Source organism: Kryptolebias marmoratus, linkage group LG20 (genome assembly GCF_001649575.2).
Source record: "Kryptolebias marmoratus isolate JLee-2015 linkage group LG20, ASM164957v2, whole genome shotgun sequence".
Classification (NCBI taxonomy): Eukaryota; Metazoa; Chordata; class Actinopteri; order Cyprinodontiformes; family Rivulidae; genus Kryptolebias; species Kryptolebias marmoratus.
In genome coordinates, this window is record NC_051449.1 from 19,440,981 (window position 1) to 19,450,367 (window position 9,387).

General features: G+C 40.7%; 1 protein-coding gene across 1 annotated transcript; it reads right to left on the reverse strand.

The window, feature by feature from the left end:
- Window positions 1-2,276: 2,276 nt before the first annotated feature.
- LOC108238246 (leucine rich adaptor protein 1-like) lies at window positions 2,277-7,577 on the reverse strand. Its single transcript, XM_017420207.3, has 3 exons — window positions 6,949-7,577; window positions 5,445-5,602; window positions 2,277-3,797 (listed from the first exon to the last, which is right to left on the reverse strand). The coding sequence occupies exons 1-3, from the start codon at window positions 7,147-7,149 to the stop codon at window positions 3,266-3,268; spliced, it is 891 nt and encodes a 296-aa protein (XP_017275696.1). The 5' UTR covers window positions 7,150-7,577; the 3' UTR covers window positions 2,277-3,265.
- Window positions 7,578-9,387: the final 1,810 nt, after the last annotated feature.

Genomic DNA, 9,387 nt, shown 5'->3' on the forward strand with positions numbered 1-9,387 from the left:
CTTTATCTTGATTTATTTCCTAATATTTGGGGCCATTGTTTCCAGATAAAGGTTTTTGCACCTTTCGCTTCTTTTGACCTCCTATTGCAAGACAAACTGCACTTCATGGCAAAATATCCTAAATTTTTAAGAATAAAAGCTTTTAGGGAAATTCTTTTAAATACAAAAAGTACAATTTTCTTCATCTGGAACCATTTCATCTTTTGCTTTTCTTGTAAATTCAACAAACTGTGTAATTTAGAACAGGCCACATGGGTTTGGGTGTCTTGTTCACGGGTGAATGATGCATAGCTAAAAAAAAGCTAAAGTGCTAACAAAATGGTCAGGTACAAAACAAGAAAACAAAAAGACAGAAACTATCTGACAGGCCAGGAAACAATTGTAGGCTTGAAGAGGTTTTGTAAAGTTTCGTTCCTTGAAGACAAAAATATAAAAAACAAAAAGCAGACCAACAAAACCAAGGACTAGATCAACAGTTTTGCACAGAATTGTGTTAAGGTAAAAAACAAACAAACAAACAAAAAAAAAAACACAGCATGTATGTCTGATTTGAAGGTTAATAAAAGACTTAATAGTACTTGTTTCGGAGGATTAAAAATGGGGATCTTCTATAAACAAGATGGTTGTGAAATACATTTATTCTATGGTTGTCTCAAAGTTTTATCATCTTCATAACATATTACCTTTCAACATTCAAACACGACAGAGTACCTGTGTGTGAATGAGAGGGAGGCAGGTGGAGCAGTGAGGCTACAAGGAGCAGAGATCACAAAGGCGCAGGACTTCAAGGACTTAGGGTCGACTGTCCAGGAAAAAACAGGTTGTGTGGTAAAGAGGTGAAGAAGAGAGTCCAGGCAGCATGGAGTGGATGGAGAAAAGTTTCAGGAGTGATTTGTGACAAAAGGGTGGCAGCAAAGGTCAAAGGAAAGGTTTACAGACAGTGGTGAGAGCAGCTATGTTGTGTGGTTTGGAGACAGTGGGACGGACAAAAAGACAGGAGACAGAACAGGAAGTGTCAGAGCTGAAGATGTTGAGGTTGTCCTTGGGAGGGACAAGGATGGACAGGATTAGGAATGAGGTCATTAGAGGGACAGCACAGGTTGAAGGACTGGGAGATAAAGTTAGAGGACAGACTGAGACAGTTTGGACATGTGCAGAGGAGGGACAGTGGGTATATTGATAGAAGGATGTTAGAGATGCAGCTGCCAGGAAAGAGACAAAGAGGAGATATCTGTATGCAGTTAGAGAGGACATAGAGGTAGTTGGACTGAGGACAGAGGACATAGAGGACAGAATTAGATGGAGGAGGATGACTCGCTGTGGAGACCCCTGAAAAGGGAACAGCCGAAAGCAAAAGTAGAAGATTTAAATAAACACACCCAATTAGGATGAAAAGGCTTTTATTGTCCGGTTTTTCTTAACAAAAATTGTTGTATAAGAAAGTTAGAAAAATGCATATAGACTTTATTGCATCATGCAACTCACACATGGTCACAGTAATACCTGAGGGTCAGAAGTGACACTTGAGCCATCTCTATCTGGCCCTCAATGCCCTCATACAAAAATAAAATGACTTGAAATAAATTAAATAAAACCAGAATGATAGTAATGACTCTTGAAAAGGTAAAATGTCTTACTGCCTTTTTACCTGTTTAAAACTGGTTGTACATCTCTGCTCTGTGACTGATATGATATGCATTTTGATGCATCGCTAAAGGGATGCTTCTGTCAGTTCATTGCAATCAAATATGTACTACCTAATAAAAAAAAGGCCGCTCACAAACAAGTTTTGTTTTAAAATGACAATATTCATAAAATCAAACTCGCAATGAACAATAACTCTCAAAAATAAAACCTAGTGGAATTCCCCTCCCCCTAAAAACAAACAAACAAAATATAAAAAGCCAGGTAGCAGATGTTTTTAACACTCTTTCAGTAGCTCAGCAGTGAGCAGCAAGCTGCATTTTCTACATTTTAAATGATAAAACATAAGTTAGCCCTTTGTTCTTGAAGACTTGTTCATCCACATGATCAGAGTGAAGCACACTTTCAGGGTTTGTTGCTGTTTATACTGGCGCTGCTGCAGTCTTCTCCTAGAAAACTAAGATCACTACACAACAGGAATAGCACCAAGAGATTAGTCTGCAGCAGATACATTCTCCAAAACTACGACTGTTCAATTTTTCTGCTCTTTTTTTTTAAAATTGGATGCCACAGAGATAAAATTTCCTAATGACTTATCATCTAATAGTTAAATGGATTGGATTTTATTAGTGCAAAGGCAAAAACAGATGCATCTAAATTTAATCCTCAAACTGCATCAGTACATAGCTGCTCTACTGATTAAATCAGATTGTCTGTACAAGAAGCCCGTGAATCAACGTGAATCAGTTCATCTTTATATTCTCCTCACAAAAGAGAGTGATCTTTGACAAAAGTGGCCAAAAATATTCCTTTGACAAGTTTTCAAGGTCAAAGGTTGTGCTGGCAAACAGACAAACAGACAAAGAATGATGAGCCAAAGGAAGAAAAAAATATTTAAAGCCAAGATTTGAACTATCACAAATATTAGCTGACAGGCACTATGTTTAATATGCTAAATGAGTATTGTTGTATTTGGACCAAGCATGGCAACTAGAATATGTGTAAAAAGGTATGTCTGTCACATCTGCCTGAAATAGCCTTGAACAATCAACAAAAATAAAAATGTCAACTTTATGTTGTCTTGCAAAAGAAAGCATGTCTTTATTTGTGTGTCTTTGCAGATGATGTGATGTTTTATATGACAGATGCGAACAGGAAACTGTACCAATGTTTCAATTCAACATGTGGACCTTCAGTCCTAAGGGAGAAAACATTACCCAACTGTGACATGTACAACTTCTGCAAGATATTTTATGGAAACAAAACAACAAATGTGAAAGCCACAGCAAGATGGGAACAACTCCAGAATCGGATGCCCACGATCTGTTTTTTCTTAAATAAAGTGTAAAACATACTCCAAATAATGTCATTCTCAATCAATTTAATATGATCCAAAATGTTCTTAGTCACATAATGTAACTTCTGATATACAGTTAAACAAAAAGCCACCAAACAGATTCCAAAGAAAAGCTCAGAGGGAGTGAATCCAAAGACGACACTCGTCACATTCAAGAGCATCAATCCAACAAGACACTCATGGTATCGTAGTGCATTTTTACTGTCCTTGTATCTCTAAGTGTACACTTTAAGGCATCAACTTCAAAGCAAAAATGAAAAAAAGTCATAAATTTGTCACATCATCCTTCGACTCAATGGAGTACCACTGAGTGTTGTATCTCAGAGACGACTTCACTCCATTGGTTGAACGCTCGGCCTTTGCTGCCAGGTCGTTCTGAGATGACGCGAAGCTCTCCTCACTTTGAAGCTCTCCGTTCCTCTTCCCTAAAACTGGAGTCAAACTAGTTTCCACTTTCAGCTGCCTTCTCAGTTTGCCACATCTGAGCAGAGCCTTTTTGATGGTCTCAGCTCCGCTTTTGATGTTTCGCAGCCGCGCCGGGTCTGGCATCCGTTTCAGCGAGGCGGCCAGGTCGTCACTAACCGGACTGTCGGCAGCAGAAACCGGCGCCTCAAGCTGACATTCGTGAGCAGGACGGCTGACATCCGAACTGGAGCTGGAGAGACTTGAAGGCCCTGCTTCGTGGGACTCGGAGTGACTTGAATCGTCACAGTTGAGGGGCTGGTGATTTTGCTCCATCACTGTTTCACTGAAGGTTTCACTCAAAGATGGAAGGAAGGGTGAGCTTGGGCTTTCTCTGTGGGATCACATGAAGAATCAAACATTCAACCACATGTGGAAAACACAAATACTGTGAAGTCAGTTTACTAAATCCAGAGGCAGAAAAATAGCCACACTATTTAATCATGACGAGGAATCTATGTCAAAGAAATCCAAGAATTGCTGAGGTGATCCCAAAAATGTGATCAGTTACAAATCAAATGTTCACTTTATTTCTGTCTTCTTGGAGCAGTTTCACAATATCTTATTGAAGGTACACATTTACTTTCCTCCATCTTATACATAAAGGAAAAAGTTGCAAGGACACGTAAATGTTTTTTTTTCCATTGCTGATAATATGAAGCTAGAGATAGATTGATTAATCGACCTACTGATTTTAATCAGAAGATATCCATTTAAAAAAAAAATAAATCTGCAATCAGATACTTTATCAATTACAAAGTAGGAAAATGAGGATGCAGCAGCAGCTGCTACAACCAGCTTACTCTAGCCCACCATTTAACTTTTTTCAGCGAGAATGCTCTTCTCTATATATTTTTTAAACGAACAAGTTCTTCTAGGGTTTGTTAAATATAGGCCTACTTATATTTAGGTTAAAGTTGCTCATTGAAAAGTAATAAATCATAAAAAGAGTATCCTGAACTATATCAAATGCTGCAGTTTGAAAGAGTTTACTCCAGTAGTTTTTCAGATATATTGATATGCATTTCTGAAATGCGGGTACGCACCTAGTGTAAATAAAGCACTCAGCCGAATTAACCAAAAACCACGTGGAAGCTGAAGTACTTACAGTGACCTGCCTACATAGCTAAACAGTGTCTGTGTAGGTAAACAAAGATGGCCGTTAAGTTTAAAACGTGACCTATTTTAAGTTCTTTCGGCTGTTTCTGCAGGTAAACAAATGCACGTGGTAACTGGCAGCAGCTTCTTCTTACTATAAATGATACAATTATTATTGTTTTTTATTTTGGTGAATGTCTTAAGCTCAAAACAATGGATGTATGTCAGCATACTTAAAAAAATTAAATAGCTTCCTTTCGGCTTATAAAATGTGCAATCAAACAGACCTATTCTGTTCCTCTTTGGTATTAAATATGGTCACTCTCCAGAATGATGTGTGAGCAAACTTCCTTTTTTGCAAAGCAGACATCCTGAACATAAAGAACTCTTAAAGTGATAGTTCAGATCCTTTGAAGTGGGATTCTGTGAAAATGTTATGAACAATTAGCATCTTACCCATCTTCAAATAGCTCTGTGAATGACCTCTGTTTAGAGAAACAGAGTTTAACTCCAATCAGATTTATGAGCTAACGGTCAGCCCGAATAGGTCCAGAACCAAAGTGGACTGCAGCAGTCTTAAAACAAATCTCATTTCAACCATTTCATAGTAGTTAATGCAGTAAAATCAACAGGAACGCCCCCTGAAGTCAGGACTTTGAATGCAGATATCAGCTTCTTCTAATAATAGTTACCATGGTTACGTAGCAGAACAATTAGCAAATTCCACTGGTTTTCCAACATGCAGCTGGAAGACAGTTAAGTCAGGCTTCACAGAACTTGAATCTATTTAAAGTAATGTTTTGGGTAAATGCTCATTTAACTTCTTGTTCTATAAAATGAAGTAAACATTTCCAAAGTGAAAGCGAGCTCCTGCCTCACAGACCTGCAGGGAGACATCAAGACCCCGTGTTCGTCGTCTTCGTCCTCCATCTGGCTGCCCACGCTGCTCCTCTCCTCCATCAGCCACCGCATGGTCTCGATCCCCTCGTGCAGGGCTACCAGCTCCCGGAGGATCCTCACATCAGCAGAACGCAGCCTCATCTGCGGGAACATTGTAGAGTGTGATGAGCCGAGAGGGGCCTTAAGCCAGTAGCTCGCTGCGCGGCGACCACTGGGGACAAATTTCGAATGACAACGTTTCAAAAAGGTCTCAAAAGGTCTGCGAGATTTCCTAGCGTGAGTCGCCGGGCCTCGCTCATGTTGTTGGAATTGTGGAACCTGTTCAAAAATTTCATGCGACAAAAATGACTCTTAAGATAGTCAATCAAGTCTTCGCATGTGGCTGGACCCCTTCTTCAACTCATCTGAATCTAGTTTCCGTGGGCCAGAAAGGGCACAAAATGCAAGATAAATTTAGGAGCGATGGGCAACTCTGGAACCTAACTTGTCACTGCTCGGAGACAAAAAAAAAAAAAAAAAAGAGTAAACTGCAATCAATTTAATACATGATTAAGACACTTTTCGACTAAATGCAAGTGTTGCAATTTACTCGCAATAACAGCGTGTTGTAAGAACCAATTCAGTATGATTCCAGGTGAAAAACTCACACATTTTCTCAAAATTTTGTCTCACCAACTACCTGCTAACATATGCTTTTAACTATTTGCTTATAGGCAAATAAACTTTATGGTTCTCTACCAAAAGATGCACTTTTATCACCCCTCTACCTCCATATTTGAGGCCCTTAATGCCACTGTCTCATTTGGTTGTCGGGGATAAATTAAAATTAGCATTTGTGTGAGAGTTCCCAAAATATTTGAGATGGGTCTCAATTTCTTTTCTAACCGCAGATCCTTGCTCTCGTGTTAAACAAAAATGAATAAAAAAATCCATGCAACAAATTAGCTTGATAGTCACTGAGTCATCACAGGTGTTTAGTTTATGTCATTTTAGAGCTCTAGAGCCAAGTGGTCAATATGTTTGTGGACCCCAGAGCATTCTGGCCCAGACTTTGGCGGGGGGTTCATGCAAATGTGTCACTTAGTGTGTCTCCAAGTGACAATTTGTGGGGGGTTTTTCCCTCAAAATTTGGCATCTCCAACTAGTCCCCAACAGTATCAGCTCAGTGAGACAGTGTTTGATCATTCCACATGGTAGCGAAGGCGAACAGAGTGGGGAGGAATGAGGAAAGAATCCAGTCCGAATGTGCAGTGGAAACGGAAGAGCGGAGACAGGTGACAGGTGTGGTGAGGAGCCAGGTGACAGCAGGTTAAAGTGGCTCAGAGAGGAACTCATCAGTGGCATGTCTGAGGTTCAAAGCAAACACAGCAGCATACTGCCGGGAACAAGTTCAACAAGTTGTGGCCCTGGCAGCAGATCCACAAACAGATAAGCAAGTCAAGAAATGCAACCCACTGATTTAAAACAAAAAGAGCAGGAAACGTTACCATCTCTTGTTTTAATTCGGAGATCTTATCAGATAAACTGCAACTGCTGCTGAGGTTGTGGCTGTCATCAGACCTCATGCTGTCCTCGCAGGCTGCAGCATCCTTCATCCAGGTCAGGAGGCTCTCCGGCGTTTTCCTCCCTATTTTACTCTCCAACTCGCTTAAATATGGGGAGGGATCGTAAATGATTTCCTCCGCCATCCTAAGATGTGCTAATGAGCAGCAGAATGTCCAGATCTTCGGCGTAGAGGAAGCGAAACCTGTGCGTAAATCCTCTCCAAAAATAAAAAATAAAAATAAAAATTAGAATAAATAAATCACACGTCCAGAAATCACTCCCACGTCTATTATGGACTCAAATCAGCGTCCACAGGCTGTGTGTTCCCGATCAGCCCACAGGTAAAACAGGACAACGAGAACCAAACTCGTCCCAGAAGCGCAGGACAGGCCGTGAAAACTCTGGAAGTGTGACCGAAACAGGCTGATTGTCAGCGTTCAGGCAGCACATGTGTCTCTGCTATGAAGCTGCGCACATGATGCTGGAAGGTGGGAACACGCTTTGTCAAGTCCTCACACTCTCACACACACACACTCACACACACACACATACAGAGAGAGAGAGAGGGAGGAAACACCTGTGCGCTCCGAGCCGCGGCGATGACGTCAGGGCGCGTTCCTGACTCTAAATATGGGCCTGGATGTCACGTGATCACCGGCCCTTTTTTTATGAAACCAAGGGAAGAGTTGAATCAAATCACTGCATGACTTCTTTTTTTGACTTTTATATTCCAAAATGATTCTGATGCAAAATGTTTCACTATAAGCAGATCCATACTGGTCAGAACCATCTGAACCCTGGGGTTTTTAAGGCTTATACATTTTATTCTTTCCAAAATATTAGTCATGAACTGAACCATGGCTGTTTTTCTCAAAACATTTAATATGATAGACATTTGTCTATAAACTTTCTATAAATATAAGACAAAACAAAAATACTCATCTGTGTACGGAAGCTGAGCGAGGACAAACCTAAAAATGTATTTTCCCAACATTATCTTGAGATAATAGAGCCTGTTTTCTTAAAATAACAGGTATTTATTTCATTTTAGAAAAGTTTGTTTTTTTGTGATAAATGTATATTTTTCCACCCAATATCCCAATTAAACAAAATGAGCACTTCTTGACCAGAAACCAAGATGGTTGTGTTAATTCAAGCTGAAGAAATGTCACATCTAACTTAATCATTGATCAAGGTGTTACTGTTGGAGATTATGTCCAACAAGAAATGCGCTCATTAACTAAAGGAAACAAGGCTTGTTTTTTAAGTTAACAAGATAAAACAGGATTGATTGTCTTAAAATAATCCATCCATGGTCGAGTCGCAGAGGCCACAGGTCCAGCAGGGAAACTCAGACCTCCCTCTTCCCCAGAGACTCTCCCCAGCTCCTCCTGGGGGATCCCAAGGTGTCCCCAGGTCAGAAAGGATACATAATCCCTCCAGGGAGTTCTGGGTCTGCCCTTAGGTCTCTTCCCAGTGGGACATGCCTGGAAAACCTCCAAAGGGAGGCGTCCAGGAGGCATCCTAATAGGATGCCTGAACCAGCTCTACTCTGAGCTCCACCTGGAAGATGGAGCTCCTCACCTTATCTCTAAGGCTGAGCCTGGCCACCGTACTAAGGAAGCTCATTTCAGTCGCTTGTATTGAGGATCTCGTTCTTTCAGTCACGATCCAAACCTCATGACCACAGGTGAGGGCTGAAATGTAGATGGCGCAGTAACTGGAGAGTTTTGCCTTTCGACTCAACTCTTTTTTTTACCACAACTGATTAAAGCAACGCCCTCATTTCTGAGGATGAGGCCCCGATATTTTGATCCATCTACCATCCTACCATCACTTGGGAACGAGACTCCCAGGTACTTGAACTCCTCCAATTGAGGCAGACACTGATTCCTGATCCGGAGGGAGCATTTCACCTGTTTCTGGTTGGGAACCATGGCCTCCATGGACTTAAAGGCACTGACTCTCGTCCCAGCTGCTTCGCACTTGACTGTGAACGAAAATGGTTCCATACTTGAAATAATGCTGTCCAGGGTGTCCCCTGCCTCTCGCACAGTGACTGCTGGGGATAGGCACCAGCTCCCCATGAACCGGAATGGAGAAGTGGGTAAAGGAAATGGATGGATAGACTTGAAAAAATGGAATGGTTAACATCAGTCATCATGGTAGGTCGGTCACAGTCTTTGCTCATATCATATGAATGATGCTTATACTGATGTTGATTTAAATTATTTAACTTACAAAAATTTCTTGCAAACAGACACCAAACATAGAACAGTATATGTTAAAATGATATTTTAGACATTCTGAAGTGAGGTTCAGTGAGAAAATGTTTAAAAATGAATACCTCACATGTGGACAGCTCTTTGAATGACCTCAGT